Genomic DNA, 18,703 nt, shown 5'->3' on the forward strand with positions numbered 1-18,703 from the left:
ACTTAAGGAAACTAATAATTAAATGTGTTGAACATAACTCTAAAAACATCAGTCATTTTGTTAAAGCTTAAAAGGTTAGTAAAGGGCATTTTTTTTTACCTGATTAATACTTGCGTCGATGGATGTAGCATCTGTCCGATGCTGCATCTTTCTCCAGGGGGAGCCTCTACCCTGAGAACCGAGGGTTTGAACACCGCCGATAGCTCGGTTTTCACAGCTCTGTGAGCAGACAGCTGTAGACTGTCAGTCATTGCTTTCTGCTCTTTTCCCTCCTTTCTTATTGGAGCGCTGAGCTGTGAAGGGGGCAGGGCGCCCATCTCAGGTTCTCAGCGGCTTGCTGAGAGGCTGGGCGAGGTGTCAGTTCAGGCATGTGAGTGGATCCAGAATCTGTGGTCGGAGATGACACGGTGTCTGGACTGGCATTAGTGACATCAGCAGAGGGCAAACTTCAGTCCACTCTCTGCTGAAAACAGGTCACAGGAGTGCGAAACGAAAAGCACACCTGTGATCCATAGAAGTACAGCCAAAGCTCGTTTGGCTGAACTTTTTCCTTTTTAACTCTTGGACCAAATCTACCCTTTGCGTTGGGGGCCCCCCACACTGCAATGGTCAATTGATCATTGAGTATAGGGGTACAAGAAAAAGGAGTAATACTTGCCATATTTCTTGCTCCTGCTGGGCCTTTCTACTGGTGAAACTAGCCTGTAAAGCACTCCCAGTCACACTCCTGCCTCCTCTGTGTATAGTATAAAGGTTAATAGCCCTGCATTATACATGATGATGCCAGAGGACTAGACTACCCACAGAACAGAGTGCCAGAGGAAGAAGAGGCGAGCGCTGCAGGTGGCTGAATTTGGGTAAGGTAAAGCGCCTCTTTGGCTCCCCCTAGACTTGACTACAGTTTAACCCTTACAATGTAGGGGAGGTCCACTGCAAGGGCAGGTTTTGTCTAATACCTTGAGTTGAGATATAACCTTCATCTGTGGCAAGTATTTTTTTTTTTTTTTTGGTTCTGGATAGAATGGGCAATGATTAGAACTCCTGTCAGGTGTTATTGCTATCTGGAGCTTTGTTAGAACGTTTAAAAAAACTACTGTTTGGTAACAGGTGACAACCTTTTACCAAACAGTAAGTGAGGCAAAAGCTGCGACAGGCAAATCCACAGCAATAAATATTTTGACAGTTTGTAGCATTCCCTTACTTGACAAGTTTTTTTTTTTTTTTTTACTTATCTGTGATGCTACTAGAGAGAGTGCACCTCACTTTCTGTCCTAGGGACAACATTTTTATCAGAGGAGAAGTGTCTCCAACAGACCAATGCAGCCTCAGATTGTAGTAAAACCTGATGGGTTCTAATCCTTCCCAACTCTATTCAAAAATTTCAATGCAATAGATACATATACTTGTTCCTGAAGGTCTCAATATAACAGCTGAGGCCTGTCCTATATCCTAATGGTCCTACAATCTCCGAAATGGGCATATTTTTAAGATTCAACACTGCAGAGCTATTGAGCTTCCACCTTTTCAGGTGAAACTTAACCACGTTTTAACTGCCATATTGTAGCAGGCATGACTGTTAAGCACACTATAAATTCAAATGTTGGAATGTCAGTTAATATACGCACCCCAGTATAGTTTTCATTTATAGGGACTGAAAATATAAGTCCTTCTATGAACTAGCATTCTGTCTGTTGTGACATTTAAGAGCCTCTACCTTGTTGGATTTGTCTGGCAGACTGAGGGCTAGGAATGACCAGAACTTTCGAATGGACCGAAGAGTCGTACGAACTTTAGAACCCCATTGAAGTCTATGGGACTCGAACGTTCAAAATAAAAAAAATTCTAAGTTTAATGGCTAATATGCAACATATTGTTCTAAAAAGGGTTTGGGGGCCCAGCTCCTGCCCCAGGGGACATGGATCAATGCCAAATTTATTTTTTTAAACGGTTGTTTTTTCGGGAGCACTGATTTTAATGACCATTAAAGTGAAAAAAAAAGTGAAATATTAATTTAAATATCGTGCCTGGGGGATGTCTAGATTATGCCTGTGAAGTGGCACGTGTTTCCTGTGTTTAGTACTGCACTGTCCCTGCACAAAATGACATTTAACGGAAAAAAGTCATTTAAAACTGCTTGCGGTTTTAATGTAATATCTGGTTCTGGCATTACGGATGAAACTCATTGAGTAAAAAATGGCATGGGTAGCCCCCCCTGCCCAGTACCAGCCCCTTTGGGACCCCGTACCCAAATTAAAAAAGTAAAGGCGTGAGGCAACCAGGCCCTATATACTCAGAACAGCAGTATACAGGTAGGGCAAACAAGACAGGGACTGTGTAGGTTTGTTGTGTTAAGTAGAATCTGTTTGTAATTTTGAACTGGTACATTTTTAAAGTGTAGCTCCAGTCAAAAAATCTATTTTTAAGCTTTTTGGAAAACATAGGGAAGGGTTACCACCCCTGTTTTTTCATCTCCCTTCCTGTTATCTCCTTCCGTTTGCAAGTAGGAGACGTTTGTAAGTTGGATGTTTGAAAGTAGGGGCCTGCCCTATATGCTCTGCAGAAATGTGGGCCTAAGGTGTTGGTGTTGCCACAACACTGTAAGCCCTCAAAGTGACTCTTGGTGGGCGCTGGAGCGCCCGGCTGTGAACGATTATATCAAGAATTGTAATTACACGCCATTGTTGAACAGTGGTAGAAAAATTGGGCCTTTGGTGGTTGTGGTGGTGCTGGTGCCACAACACTATAAGTCCTCACAGTTAATCTCGGTGGGTGCAGGAACGGGCCCGCTGTGAAATATTATATCAAGAATTGTAATTACATGCGCCTGGTAAACGAGCTGAAAAATTGGGCCTTAGGCACTGGTGCTGGTGCCACGTCACTGCAACCTCTCCCAAATACTCTAGTTGGAGTGCAGGAATGAGCCCTGCTGCAAAGCATTGCATCAAAAATTTTAATTGCATGCCCCTGTTAAACGGGCTGAAAAATTGGGCATTAGCCACTGGTGGCGTCACCCAGAACTAAAAATGTTCTTCCAAGCTATCAGCAGGATCATTGAGGAGGAAGAGGATAGTCAGTCAACATAACAGGACAGTCACTCAGCATCAGCATAGTCGGCAGTCTTGAAGGGATGTGACATTTAAACAAAAATTATTCAGTTACATCAGCTTCAGGTGCTTGGTAGCTGGTGGTGATCCAAGACTGATTATCTTTATGAAGGTCAGTCGATCAAACGAGTCGGTGGACAGGCGCACCCTGTAATTGGTTACAAAGGCTCCAGCAGCACTGAAGGTGCGTTCCGAAAGAACGCTGGATGCAGGACAGGCCAGTAGCTCAATTGCATACTGTGCAAGCTCTGGCCAGTGATCCATCCTCAAGACTCAGTAAACCAGAGGATTTTTGGTGGGAAAGGTGTCCAAGTCTGACCTTACCCCTAGGTATTCCTGCACCGTGTAAATCAGACCCTGGCGATGGTTGCTGGAACCGATCATACCTTGGGGCTGCGGACTAAAAAATTGTCTGAATGCATCGGTCAGACAGCCACCTTCTCCACTGCTCCTTCTGTGACTGACCGAAGCCTCAGCAACACGTTGTCCTGGACCAGGAGTTTGTAACCTCCCAGTCTCTGGGAACACATTGCACAGACCTTTCTGCAAGGCCTCCCGGAGATGTCTCATCCTCTGCTCCCTCTGCGATAGCAAAATAAAGTCTGCAACCTTACCCTTGTACCGTGGATCAAGGAGAGTGGCCAGCCAGTAATGGTCCCTCTCCTTGATCTGAAGAATACGAGGATCCTTCCGCAGACTTTGCAGGATCAGGGAGGCCATGCAGCGTAGGTTAGCTGAGGCATTTGTTCCGGAGTCCTCTGGGTCACTAAGGACAACATGATCCACAGCCACCTTCTCCCAGCCACGTACAAGTCCACGTGTTTCTTGGGACTGTAAATCATCCCTAAAAGACTGCTGCTGCTGATGCTGAGTGCCAGGCTCCACGTCCATGCTGACACAAGCCTCCTCCTCGTCCTCCTTCTCGTCCTCATCCTCTTTCTCGTCCTCCTTCTCGTCCTCATCCTCCTCCTCCTCCTCCTCCTCCTCCTCCTCCTCCTTCTTGTCCTCTTCCTGTGTGATGGGTGGGACAGAATGAAGACTGTCTGGATAAAGGGGGCCTTGAGAGGCAAGGAAGTCCTCCTCTTCCTGCCTCTATTCTGCCTCAAGTGCCCTGTCCATTTTTCCACACAGCATATGCTCCAACAGGTGGACAAGAGGTACAGTGTCCCTGATGCATGCACTGTCACTGCTCACCATCCTCGTGGCCTCCTCAAATGGTGACAGGACAGTGCATGCATCCCTGATCATGCCCCACTGGCGTGGTGCCTGTCCTGTCCTGGTGCCGTAGTCGCACAGGAACTCATTGATGGCCCTCTGCTGCATGTGCAGCCGCTTCAGCATGGCCAACGTTGAGTTCCACCTGGTGGGCATGTCACATATAAGGTGGTTCTTGGGCAGGTTCAACTCCTTTTGGAGTCCAGCCAGCCGAGCACTGGCATTAAATCATCGGCGGAAATGCACACAGACTTTACTGGCCTGCCCCAGGACCTACTGTAAGCCCGGGTACCTGCCCAAGAACCGCTGCACCACCAAGTTAAAGCGGGGTTCCACCCTAAAGTGGAACCTCCGCTGATCGGAACCCTCCCCCCTCCGGTGTCACAATTGGCACCTTTCAGGGGGGAGGGGGGTGGAGATACCTGTCAAAGACAGGTATTTACACCCACTTCCGGGCATAGACTCCCGTGGGAGTCTACGCCATTTCCTGTCCTGCCGCGCTGTCTGCTGGGACACACACGGGTCTCAGAGACAGTGCGGACAATTCCTATGGCGCTGCGCGACTCGCGCATGCGCAGTAGGGAACCGGGAAGTGAAGCCGATTCACTTCCTGATTCCCTCACCTAGAATGGTGGCGGCAGCAGCCGAGGGCCGAGCGATCGATTGGCCTCGGCTGCCGGCATCGCTGGAACCCGGGACAGGTGAGTGTCCAATTATTAAAAGTCAGCAGCTGTAGTATTTATTGCTGCTGGCTTTTAATATTTTTTTTGTAGGTGGAATCCCTCTTTAAGGACGTGAGCCACACAGGGCACATGGATCAGTTGTCCCTGTTGGAGAGAGAAGAGGTTGGTGCCATTGTAGCAAACCACCATTCCTGGCGTGGTGTCAACCACCTCTCGGCCTGCCCCTGCAGAGCTGACAAAATATCTGCCCCAGTGTGGCTCCTGTCCCCCAAACAAACTAGCGCAAGCACGGCATGGCATCTTTTTGCCTAAGTACTTGCATAGCCCCTTGAACGCCTACGGAGCACCGCTGGTTCCGAGGACAAATCACTGGAAGAGGCCATGGAGGAAGAAGAAGAGGAGGGGGTGGAGAGGAGAGGTGTGTCAAGACCAGTAGTAACATTTTGGAGGTGTGGTGGCGGAACAACCTCCAACACTACTGCACCTTGTCCTGCTTCAACACAGCTGCCAGAAGAATGACCCAAATGGGCCGTGAAAGATAGGTAACATCCCTGTCCGTGCCTGCTGGACCATGTGTCAGCGGTAATATGCACCTTACCGCTGACCGCCCTGTCCAGCGAGGCACGGACATTGCCTTCCACAAGAAAAAGTGGCGTTTGGGGACCTGCCACTGAGGAACCGCACATTACACAAACTCACGGAAGGGGGCCTAGTCTACCAACTGAAAAGGCAGCAGCAGAAGTGCTAGCAATTTAGCCAAGCTAGCATTCAACCGCTGGGCATGTGGATGGCTAGGAGTGAACTTCTTTCGACGGTCCAGCAGCTGGGGCAGGGAAATTTGCCTGCTACAATCGGACGTGGGTGTACTGCTGGCAGAGTGCCCGCAAGCACTTAGCTGTGACACACCTAATTCTACACCTTCATTCCTCTCAGTGCAGGTTTCAGAGAGGACTGAAGGTCTAGTGGGGTTGGAGATCACAACTGATGAGGAGCAAGGAGAGGTCCGCTTTGTTCTTTGGTGTGGGTCTTTAAGGTACGCTTGCCAATGAGCTGCATGGCAGGTCAACATATGTCTGGTCAAGCAAGCGGCTGATGTTTTGACCATGCAAGATACGCTTGAGAAATATGTTGCAGATAGCAGCGGTACGATCGGATGCACTCATCTCAAAAAAGGCCCACACCAAAGAACTTTTGGAATAATGCGCAGAGGCATCGCCCTGCACAGGTGGAGCTCTGCGGTGTGATTCAGTTGGTGTTGTGCCCCTAAGCTGGCCCCCGGAGGGAATCCTGCCTCGTTTATGTGCCGCCTCCTCCTCCTCTCTCCTATCAGGCACCCACGTGGAGTCAGTGACCCCATCATCCCCTCCCTCTTCATCACTGGAGCAAACCTGGCAGTATGCTGCAGCTGGTGGAACATGACTGCCAGATTGCTGTCATTCTTGAGCATCCCCTCTCACTGCGCTCACGCTACTTCCTTCCTCTAGCTGGGTATCATCATCCAGAGCCTTCAAAACGCTGGGCATCCTCCTGGAGCATGTACCCAACACTGTGCTCTAACAGTTCGGGGGACTCCTCAGGAGGACATGGTGGGTCTAGGTAATGAGTGACTGATGACATTGAGGGAAGAGGATGCGTTGGCAGCTGCTTTGCTAGTACCCTGAGCCTGGGTGAGAGAGGATGAGGAGGGCTTGGTCATCCACTCTACCATGTCTTCGACATGATGGGGCTCAACACGTCTAGCTGCTGAAAATAAGGACAAGTGTGTCCCATGGCCACGTGCTGATGACGATGCACCGCGTCCAAGACCAGCACTGTTGTCTCTAGACACAGAGCCTGCTTGCCCTCTCTATTGGGTCGTGACTGTCTGTCTCTCCTTGTTGGCCTTCTAGACATAGTAATGGCCTGCAGGGAGATGGAAAAACCAGCAATTGGGTAGCTTTAGGTGCACACTGAGCAGATGACACAGTACACCGACTGTAATTACTGCAGGCAGAAACAGAACAACACCAGCAATAAGATGTAGCTTCAGGTGTATACTGTGCACAAGGCACACAACACCCACTGTAAATGATGCAGATGCCTGTGTTACAGAACACCAGCAATAAAGGGTAGCTTCAGGTGCATACTGTGCTGGAGGCACACTACACCCACTTTAACAGCGCTAGGTTCTCAAGAAAAGAACACACTGTCCCTGCCTATACTGCTCTCTCCCTGAACACCGCAACACACTACACAAGGCCGACCGCGATGGCGGCCTTATATAGTGTAGGGCGTGTACTAAACCCCCTGAGCTATAATTGGCCACAGGCATCCTGTCTGTGGCCAATTATGGCTCTCCTCGCTGCCGGCGCTGTGATTGGCCAATCATGCGGGGTCACAGTGCATTCTTGGCCAATCATATCATAAGCCAGCAATGCACTGCGATGGCGCAGTGCATTGTGGGCCGTGTGCGCCACACGAACATGGCGCGAACGGCCCATAACGTTCGGAATTAGCCAAATGGGCAAACGGCCGGTGTTCAAAGCGAACATGCGTTCGACTTGAACACCAAGCTCATCCCTACTGATTGCCAACTGGAAAACTAAGATTCCCATAGATGAGTGAATATATATGAAAAGGCCGTTCTTACTTTTATTAAACAAGCAGTAATGCTGGTGAAATTGATAATTGAAGATTTGTGTATGGGGGAAAAACAAAAAAACAACCAGATCAGCTGTACAATAATGAGTGATTCATAATACTGCTTATAGGGGCCCCTAAAAGTCAGGACTTTTCTAGAGCGTGTGTGTGTGTCTTTGTTATATAAAAAAAACAAAAAAACACGAGTTTGTTTAAAACCTTCTCATTCAACTTTTCTTTTCTTTTTTTCAGATGACAATCAAAAAATAAACAGCTTGTGTGGCAAAGTGTCGCTCTACAAAGGAGACATTACCCAACTTGAAGTAGATGCAATCGTCAATGCTGGTATGTGAACTTCTGCGTTTTGTGTGTAGGCCGCGTTCTGTTGTGTTTTAGAAAGGAACAGCTCTGAGCATCTGTGGAAGTGATGATATATTAATTAACACAGCGATCGTCTGTGCTCAAGAGTTCAGGACTCAGCATAAAAAACATTTTGTCCTGCAAGTCTAGACTGTGCTTTTAAAAGATTTTCTTTTATTATGTGATTTATTTGCTTGGTTTTAATGGCTTTATTTTCAGACAACATTTAGTGGATATTCTGAATCAGACCCCTATAGACACGCTACCTTTATTTTTAATTGCATGGTTCCATCCCTCTTAGTTTATTGATGGATAGTCTTGCTCTGTGAGATTTCTGTATTTACAATTCAATCTTTCTGCTCTCAAAGGTGTTTTGTTCCAGCAAAAAAGTATCTTAATGGCACTGTAGTGTTTACTTTGATTAAGAAGCTAATGTTTGATGTTTTATCTTCTAAAATGCCAATGAAATTATGGATTTGATTTAGCAAAAGCGTAATGAGGCCTTCGTCATTTTTGTTCATTTTAAAATCTCAATGGAGAAGTGTAGTGGAAGCAGCCATTTTGTGCAGTAAATCTGTGACCCACAAAATAAAACCCAGGAATCAATGATATATAACTAAAGGTTATTAGTCAAATTTGTGTTTGTACAACCTAGTGTAACTGACAGCAGTTACTGTCGTGAGAGGCAAGGGGAGGAGAAGGGTTGTAAGGTCTGCTTTTACTTGAGTTGGCTCCATCTTGTTAAAAGGTGTGGCTTCTCCCGCTGTGTTGGTTAGGTTGTGCAGAAAGACCAAAATAAAGTGGTTTCAAAAAAGTTTGTATTGCCTATTAAAGTGGAAGTAAACTCCCCTATCGTTTTCAGCCAAGGAAGCTGCCATCTTTGCCTAAGTTTAACCTTCAACTGCTATGGTGCTGCACATGTGATTCGTTATGACATCAGCCATTGGATGGTTTGATAGTTTGGCTGAGAGCACAGCCAATGTGCAGTTAGCATTCCCGGCATGCCTTTTTTTTTTAACTGTTTAAGTCGATGGGTTTACTTCCACTTTAAGTTTAAATGATGGCCATGTTGTTGTATTTTTTATTTTCTTTTGAACAGCTTGTAGATAAAAGGGTCATATACCATTTCCAGAGATATGGTCACTATACCAAATGGGACATAATTTGTGAAGGTGTACACTCCAAATATTTGGAATAAAGCACGTCTGTAATGGGTGTCTGTGGTTTCCACAAAAAACATAATCTAGAGCCGGCAAGTATGCAATTTAGGGCATTATTAAAAGGTGGGAAAGAGTAATTTTTTTTATTTTTTTTTCCTCTCTACAAGGCCAATGAGGAAATCATTTGGGAAAACCTATTTAGCTTGAGGTTAATAGAATAACATTATGTAGATACTTAATAACCCATTTCTTAGTACTGCTGATGGAATAATCTGTGTGTGAAAGGTTCCTATTGCGGTTAATTTCAGTTCAGGTCTACTTGCCTTTGTCGCATAATACTGGATATGTGGTTGGGAACACCTAAAAATAATAATTTTGTTGGAAATTTGTTTAATTGAACAAGAACACCAAATACAGACAACGTGTTTTGGGAAAAGGGAAGCTCTGTCGGGGCTTGAGCAAAGGTTTTGTAATAAACGCAAAATGAAATATAAGGAGGGTGGATTGAATACAGTCAACCGTCTCCCCACCCAGCTCAGGTAAGATACATATCCAGTATTTGATGTTCTGAAGACGGATTAATCCATCATGATCAGAGGGTCAACAGCCTAGGACCTAAACCAGGTCTATACAAACCATACTTTCACAACTGGTCCACGCCATCTAAGGAGAGCACCCGTATTTTGGATTTATACCAATTCTCATTCTTACTGGTTCAGCACTACCACATATTTATCATTTGTCATATAAATATCAACTTGTTTTCAAATGGTATTGTGGCCTATCAAATTATTTTCAAAAGGGAAGTCAAAGAAGAAATCGTCAGAAAAACATTACTGGCTGTAGGTTCAAGATATGATCTGTAAAACCGTTGTTTTATAACCATCTGTAACACCTCTTCTTGCTTATGTGTGTGATCAGTCCTAGTGCTGTAAGCTATTTTTCTTTTTGGCCTTTTCAAGTCTCTCTGTAGTCAGTTTAGTATGTTGCTGGAGATGTCCTATCCTTTGTCATAGGCTATGCGTTTCAAAAATAGGTGTGGCTTAACAAGTGTACTTTAACTGTAAAATACAGAAAAACAATAAATGCAAGGCAGATGACTATGTCACAAAGCAATTGCAAGGTAAAGCAATTTTAAGTAGTATCCCAGCAACTTCAAAAATGCATTCAGAGCTTTTTTTTTCAAAGATAGCATCTTTAAAATTCTGCTTTCATGTTATCAGATCTATTAGGGAAGAAAGTATGCCAGGTTGGCAGCTTTGATTATTACAGTGTATAATAATAGTAATACAAATAATATTGAGTGCAAGGGAAGCTCAGTAAATAATTAAGTGTCATATCAGGTACCCTTTAACACATGGCCCATTGGCCAAATCTGACTTGCCAGGCCATTTCATGTGGCCCTCACACCTCTCCTACAGCTTCAGCACCCCCTTGTCTCCACCTCCACATTGTCTCAGCAGTTGGTAGCAGAGGAAGACAAAACTCCTCAACCAGATGATCCTTCACTTCTTTGTGCAATCGCAGCACCCCCCTTGTTTCAGCCTCCCCTGGTTTCAGCATGCAGCATACTCCAGCCATCCTCTGGTCCTCCTCCAGACCCTGCACTTTCTGCTTCCTAGCAGCAGCATAAGTTAAGGGGGGGTTCACTGTGATGTAAGGCAGTGGTTCTCAACTCTGTCCTCATGTACCCCCCCCCATGTACCCCCCCAACAGGCCATGTTTGCAGGTTTTCCTTCATCTTGCACAGATATTTTAAATCTGAGTCAATGGCTTGGTATTTTGGACAGCTATTTTATCTAAGAAATTCCCAAAACCTGGCCTGTTGCGGGTACTTGAGGACAGGGTTGAGAACCACTAATGTAAGGGATGGTGGGGGTCTCTGACTTCTGATGGTGTACGGGGAGTCTGTGTGCTCCTGGGCAATCTAGTCTTACAGATACAACAGGCCTTTCAGGGCAACCATAATGCTGATGTGGCCTGCAATAAAATAGTTTGACACCACCCGCCCTATGACTTCTGCCACTGGAGGAAGGAGATCACAGAATCTACTATTTTACTGACTTTCTTTACTGCCATTTGGAGGGATGAGAACAGAACCCCCCCCCCCTCCCCCCTCGCAGCTTTCTATTCCTGCAGCAATTTCTCCTGTCTTTCGAGTTGATGCTTTGACTGAATTAAATGGTGCTCATCATGTCACTCCTGTCAATCAGCAGGCAGGCCATGGATTTAAGCCTAGGACCTGTAGTTCATCTTTACTAGCTAGTAATGTCAGCAGCAGAGGTCAGGATCCTGGTTATGGATGTATATTATAGAAGGAGTACCCCCCCCCCCCCCCCAAGGAATTACTAGGAAATTTTGAGGCAACTGCTAAACAATTAATGAAAAAAGACATGGAATTTATTAATATAAAATATGTGGTGCATACAACACCAACAGAGAATTACATACAGAGACAAAATCACATAACAAATATAAATATAAAAATGCAGATTCTTCAATATTAAGCCCAACTCGTTTCTGGACCTGTGCAGAGTCCTTTCTTCAGGGCCAGTTCATATGGGATAGTACTGCTATATAGATAGTCTATAAAGAGACAAAGTCACATATCGTATTCATATTCAAGGTTAGAGGAATGAGCATCGTTGACGCCAAGTAAAAACACACAAACCAGTCAAGTGACTTCAATTGACGGGTACGTATGTTTTAACTTGGCCTCAATGAAAGGAAATGACTCTACACAGGTCCAGAAATATGTTGTGCTTAATATTGAAGGATCTGCATTTTTATATTTATATTTGTTATATGATTTTGTCTATGTTGTATATGTAATTCTCTGTTAGTGGTGTATGCACCACATATTTTATATTAATTAAATTCCATGTCTTTTTTCATCAATTGTTTATCAGTTGCCTCAAAAGTCCCTAATAATTCCTTGGGGGATACGTCTTCTATAATATTAAATTTGGGATGGTGGCAACAAATGGGTCTTTTCAGCTGGATTTATATAAACTAGTTATAGATATATATCCATTCCTGTATTGCTAGTAAATCACACACTACTTCCTGCTTTTTATCGCCAAAAAATTTTCAATGGATCCTTTAGACTAATGTATTTGGGGCACAATACACAAATAAGCTGCTTTTTATGAAGAAATAAAATCAGCCTGGTGCTAATACTCTGGTTGAAACATATTAAAGCATCCAGCTGCCAGCTGCTTGAACCATAACCCAATGCACAATAGACTTCCGCTAACAATTGCAATTTAAAGAGTTCTGCAACTTCTATAAAGTTCTAGAACATGCGCAGATGTAAAAATAAAATAAAAAAAAAGTTTATTTGCATTGGTTCTCTAAGTGATTAAGCTGCATAATGATTTTGTCTTGCTATCGTATTGTGTGATAAGGTTTACACCTGCTCTCTATTACCATAATGTGAGATGGAGGAAAGTTAATCAGTCTGTTTTGTCAGTTTATTTGTCACTGCGTGCTGCAATGCAGGATTATCATCTAGTTCCCTCTTTAGTATGCAGGAATTAAAATGTTTCTGTCAACACTTCAGCTGAATGTGGTCTTAGTCATTCCATCAAGAAAGACGTGAAAAAATATGCACCTTTTTAATAGCAAATTTTCAGAAGAGCGCTTTCTGTATTAGAAATTTAAATTAAAGTGATGGGCTTTCTGATTGTAATAGTGAGGTTACTAAAAATATTGGGATTCTGACGTTAATTTGTTGTACATATTTTATTACACTTTATCAGTCAAGGGCTGGTAGTGTGTTAGATATTTTTATTACAGCAAGACGGGTTTGTAATGTAGACCTGTACTGACACAAAAGCTTATAAAACCAACATGGTCACTAAACAGCAGGTACCTTAGTGTGCTGCGGCTTACACTTGGCTTCAACTCAGACTGTAAAATGTTTCTGGAGCCCCCAAAAAAATTGCTACATAAATAGCTGTCCGACTGTTGGACCATAGGTTCATCCCCTGCCTCCCCTATGGCAGTGCCACCTGGTAGATGTAGTGTGTTAGGCACCAAGAATTGCATTGTAGGTAGGGGGTGGGCTTATCCTAACATTACTAAGAAATCACTGGTACTTAGGAGGACTCAGGTGGGGGTTTGCAGGCACAGCTTGTGAAGCCAAATGTATACCCTTGCACATTGAGACCTGCTTTACCAGTAGATGTTTTTTTAAGGCAAAGTTATTGATTGAATCATAACTGTTATTTCAAATAAAGTGCACTGATCCTTCCTGACTTGCCTCGCTGCCGCTACATTGACATCCTGTCGTCCAAAACCTGTTCTTGCTAGCTACACCTGCACAGTTCATTCACATAGACTCCTGCTGCCTCCAGCTTTGAGAGGAACTCCTATAGAAATTAAGGATTGACTGTACAGATGTGGCCAGCATGAAGAACATTTCAGACCAAGGATATCAACTATTTGACAGATTACATTTGGTCAGGTCAGAGAAGGTACACAGGATGGTTAAGTGCACTTTATGCAGAAGTTTACTTGTCCTTTAATTCAAGTGTGTCCAAACTGTCTGAACAAAGGGCTAGTTAATTGTCCCTTTGGCTTTAGGGGGGCCAGACTGTGGCCAGTGGGATTAGAAAATGCTCTGATGTCAGTGGGAGTAAACTATGCCTCATCATTGGTTTAGTGAGGGGAATGGCACCCCAACATTAATGTCAGTGGCTGCAATGTTGCCTTAAGGGCTAGATAAGGGCAAGCAAATGGCCACATCCAACCCGTGGACTGCAGTTTGGAGACCACTGCTTTCATGTGGGCTGTTGGCTTATTGGGTGGAACCATCTGTATTCTGGTCTCTCCACATTACTTAAGGTTAGTATGTTGAGATATTTATTAAGCTGTTGCTTGCCTTGCTAGCTACAAAAAAAAAACCCACAGCCAACAGTTGTTATACATGGATATACAGTGTTTCCCCAAAAATAAGACTGGGTCTTCTATTAATTTTGGCAACAAAGACACAGTAGGGGGATTATTTTCAGGGTAGGTCTCATCATGTAATGTGCTGCCTTATCTCCTGCCTTATTTCCTCCTCTCCCTCCCTGCCCGTCAGAAATCCCCAGTGTGAACCCAGTAAAAGTGGTTGTAAAATCCTAGAATCCACCCTATTACAGAATTATATAATGTACAATGTGCGTGTTTCTGTAATATATTTGTGTCAAATACCTTTGTTATAGCGCCTCTCTGAGCTTCTGTGACCTGCCGGAGGTCTCTTCCCCACTCCGAGCATTGCAGAGGCAGGGCCGAAATCCCCCACTGACAGCTGGGAGTAGAGGAGAGCAGCAGGAGGTCAGCTCAGCGGCACTGTACCAAAGTTATTTGGCACAATTATATTACAGAAACACACATTTTACATGCTAAAATACTATATAGTGGATGCTAGGATTTTACAACCACCTTAAACTAGAGCTTATTTTCAGGGTAGGGCTTATCTTGCAGCCATCCCTGAAAAACACAGCAGGTCTTATTTTCAGGGTAGGTCTTCTTTTCGGGGAAACACAGTATAATAGGGTTTTTGTAAATCCAGATAAGTTTGAGTATTTCAAATATGGAAAACTTTATACTCTTAGATTTCACTTTTGAGGCAAATCTGATGTTCCACATCAGAATATTAGAAAATCTGGCATAAATGTGCTAGCATTAACTTATACTCGTAATTTAAAGGGAATATACTGTAGGCTTTAGAAACCTATCCCTTATCAGGCTTAATGTATACTTTATTTTTCATTGACAGCCTCCTATGGGCAGTGGGCACTTCTGAAAATAGCGGCTCCTGATTAAGAAATTAAACTCTAGGTAGTCACCTGAGAAGTATCATATGGATCACTATAGTATCAGAGATGATAGAATACTGAGTAACTCAAGGAAACCGTTCTAGCATGTTCAGTATTGACATAGAGGAGTCTTTTTTTCCTGTTCTCATCAAAAAAACACAATAATCTATCTGAAATCAAATTAAAAAGTATGTTGTTTGTCAAAATAGTGGTACATTTTATAGTAAAAGGATAGATGGGAAAACATCAGTCATACAGAATGCAGTTGTAGCGGATGCCCCGTCTTTTCCGTTGCCTTGTCAAGCTGGCCGCCGCAAGTGCACAGGCTCTCCTGAGAGGGAGAGAGCCTGCTAGTCACTGCGGGGGATTTCTCCCCCCCTCCCTTTTTTTTCCTCCTCACTGACTTGCTTATGAATTCACCCACTCTCTGCTCCCTCCCCTGTGTTGCTATTGGCAGCAGGAGAGGCAGCCTATCAGGGTGGGAAACTAATATCGGGAATCAATGAGAAGGATTTTAACAGAAGCAGCTACAAAGGATACTGGGACATGTAGTTCTCATCTGAAACGGCCCCATAGCCTTGTGTGGGGGCAGGAAATACAAGAGCCAGCATGCTCTGAGGGCAAAGGAACAAATGACTCCATCTTGCTTATCTGAGGGATTTCAGACACCATGCGGCAAAGGAAGAGACTGGACCCAGGGTGGAGGTGCTGCCTCCCAGGTTAGTCCATCACATGATTTCATGCATCCACAGCCAGTTGGGACATCCAGCCTGAGAAAGGGGGATCCCAGGTACATATCCAGGTGCACCTGCACCGACAGCGTGAGGCATTCCAGTGTGAGGTGACCAGTTGGGACACCAGAATAGCCTGGCCTTTTAATGACATTTGTTTGGTCCTTGCTCGAAGAATTGGTGAGACGGCACTTGCAGCAAATAAGGTCACTGCACACAGCTACTTCACTTTGCCCACCCTTTCCAGAACCTGGGTCTTGTTAATGGCCTGTTAAGCAGTTACATGTCTGCCTTGCTGTCCGGATGCTGTCGGCAAACCACAGATACACTTTGCTAAGCAGGAATTTAAGTGCACCAACTAAAGTGGCTAGCCAAAGATTCAAGGCTTCATCCTTCTTCAAAGGGACTGAAGTTATTGGTGCTATACAGTCAAACACACATGTTCAAGTCTCTGTATATGTGGTAGGTGTGCAGGACCGTTTGAAAGGCAGAGTACGGAACCAAAAATACTTAAAGCGGAGTTCCACCCATATAAGTCAGCAGCTACAAAAAGTGTAACTGCTGACTTATTAATCGGACACTCACCCGTCCCACGGTCCAGCGATGCGGGCGAATGATGACCTGCTCCTCTCCCCCTCCTCTCTGCGGCGCTGGCACGATCACTGTGGGCGCCCAGCTGTGGCTTCCCAGCCAGGCACGCACTGCGCATGCGCGAGCCGAACTGCGCACTGTGTCTGCCCGGGCAATAATTTGGGACCTGTGATGTGTCCCAGATTATTGCTGAGAGCGAGGGGGGAGAGGTGAACTTCCTTCTGGCGCTGTGGTGCCCCGGGAGGAAGTGGGAGCTGGATCCCTCTAAAAAAAGGGTATCCACCCCCCCAAAAAAATGACATGCCAAATGCGGCATGTCAGGGGGTCACCTGCACTTAAAGCGGAAGTTCCTTTTTTGGGTGGAACTTCACTTTAAGCAGCTCCTGCGGGGAGGGGGGGGGGCAGTGCTACATAAGGGGTTTAAAAATGGGAAAGTCTCAGAGCCTGTACAGTGCATACAAGGCTTCAGTATCTGTGCAGTTGAAAAGTTCTAACTATGTGCGTCCAGGACACCTGAAGACTCATGGAGTGCCTCGTCTTCTCTCTCCAGTAGTCAGCAGTAAAGATGTGACCTGAAAGTATCCTGGGAAGCCACTGTAATCACAGTGCTGTATGTATAGCTCAATGACACAAGCGGGCAGGTGAACCAGGTACCGGAATGCCTGCACACAGTGCTTCCGAGTTGAACAAAGACTACCTGTAGCCATGCCAACATTTAAAGGCCTCCACCTCTTTGTATGACTTGACAAAGTATGCAACTGTAAATGAAATACAAATACCAGAAGTCCAAGCATTATGAACATTCGAGTTACGACAACTAGTACTTACAAACAGAGGGAGAGATAGGAAGTGAGAGAAAATCTACCTCTAGGAAGGGAAATTCACTCCTGTGAGTTATCATGTGGAAAACGTGTCTCTACTGACCATCCAATTGTCACAGGGACAAAGAGTGAGGTGAAATCTCTTCTGAACAGGGGCACAGACAGCAAAACAAACATTACAGGGGTGTTAATCCTTCCCTATGATATCTAAAACTTCTTTTTTTTGGCTGGAGTTGGACTCGTTCCAACCTGAATACAAATTTAAAACCAAACCTGCAGAACCGCTCTTGTTCATAACATATAACATATATGGTCACAGCATATTAGACTATCCAATACAGGGGACTGCCTGTATTGGATAGTCTAATATGCTGTGACCATATATGTCCTTTTAGATGCACAAGAACATTTGCAATGTACAAATAATCAAGGGTCCCAACAGTAGAGGCATTGATTTGGACAGGGCTTAACTTGTTCTCACTTGTTTTAAAGACTGTAGACAAGGTAATTATAAACAGAGCAGTCCTGGGCCTGTGATCGCTTCTTGACTAGAAAAAGAAAGGTGGAGGTAAAAGGTTATATTCGGGATAACGAGTTACTTTTATATCCCTATATCTAGTAAGTATTCAAAAAAGGGAAATGGGACTTTGGAAGAGGCATGTTGCTGAATGAAAACTTTGATTAAGAATATTTATTTATTAAGTACAAACCATATCACAAAAAGTGCCAATCTAAGATATAGGACACAATTTACTATGGTACACTTCTTTAAATACATTTGTTTAGATATACAGTTATTTTACAAAGTACAATACAACATCATTAACAATACAGATGCATAGACATACTCATCCATTCATAAAACCAATAAACATAAGCAATTGCTCATAGTAAGCCGAAATGATCTGGACATCAGTTGGATATATACTCAACGCACATTTCATGGCTCTTGCCAATCATCAGGAGTAAAAATGCTCTGAAATTAAATCAAGAATATCTATAAATATGGGATAACCTTTAAACGGAGAACCATCTCTCAAGAAAAGGGGGGGGGGGGGGGCTATAACTTACTGTCCAGATCAAAGGTGATACCAAACATCTGTCCAGGGGATGCAGAGGACAGGAATATCGATCTCCCCCGGGGCTGAGGTGAGGAATCTATATCTAGTAAGAGCAAATCCTAAATGGTTTTAAAATGCAATTTTCAAAAAAATATAATTTACAATAGAAGAAAAATATTTTTCATCTTGGCTGTGGCTTGGATTTTGTACTGTGGGATAAGAGAAACTGTACTTGTTATGCAATGCTGAAGAGGTTTCCCAGCTTATGCAAGCCACTTCTTTAGTATCCTCATGCCAGTTTAAGGGTATATACCCCAAAATGATTGTCATTGTCTGTGAAGGTTCCCATCAGAGGTAGGCCTCATTCACATTCGCAAATTGGGCCATTTGCAATTATCCACGGGAGACTCCGCAAGTTTTCCTGTGATTATCTGCAAGCAGGAATCTTTATTGAAAGCAATGTGAGCCTCATCGCGCTCACAGCTATTTGCGGCCATCCGCATGTAATTGCTCACGCAGTGATTACATGCAGATGACTAGCTCTAAACGCA

At 44.3% G+C, this 18,703-nt stretch overlaps 1 protein-coding gene across 7 annotated transcripts in view; it reads left to right on the forward strand.

The window, feature by feature from the left end:
- The window catches only part of MACROD2 (mono-ADP ribosylhydrolase 2), a 3,459,957-nt gene that overhangs the window by 129,318 nt on the left and 3,311,936 nt on the right, over positions 1 to 18,703 (forward strand). For all 7 annotated transcript variants that reach the window (XM_077485921.1, XM_077485927.1, XM_077485924.1 and 4 more), the window contains exon 3: positions 7,874 to 7,966. In XM_077485921.1, coding sequence (XP_077342047.1) covers positions 7,874 to 7,966 — 93 coding nt within the window. The remainder of the gene's footprint in view (positions 1 to 7,873; positions 7,967 to 18,703) is intronic.

Source organism: Lithobates pipiens, unplaced genomic scaffold, assembly GCF_037356315.1.
Source record: "Lithobates pipiens isolate NorthernLeopardFrog02 unplaced genomic scaffold, aLitPip1_a1.2 Scaffold_18, whole genome shotgun sequence".
Lineage (NCBI taxonomy): Eukaryota > Metazoa > Chordata > Amphibia > Anura > Ranidae > Lithobates > Lithobates pipiens.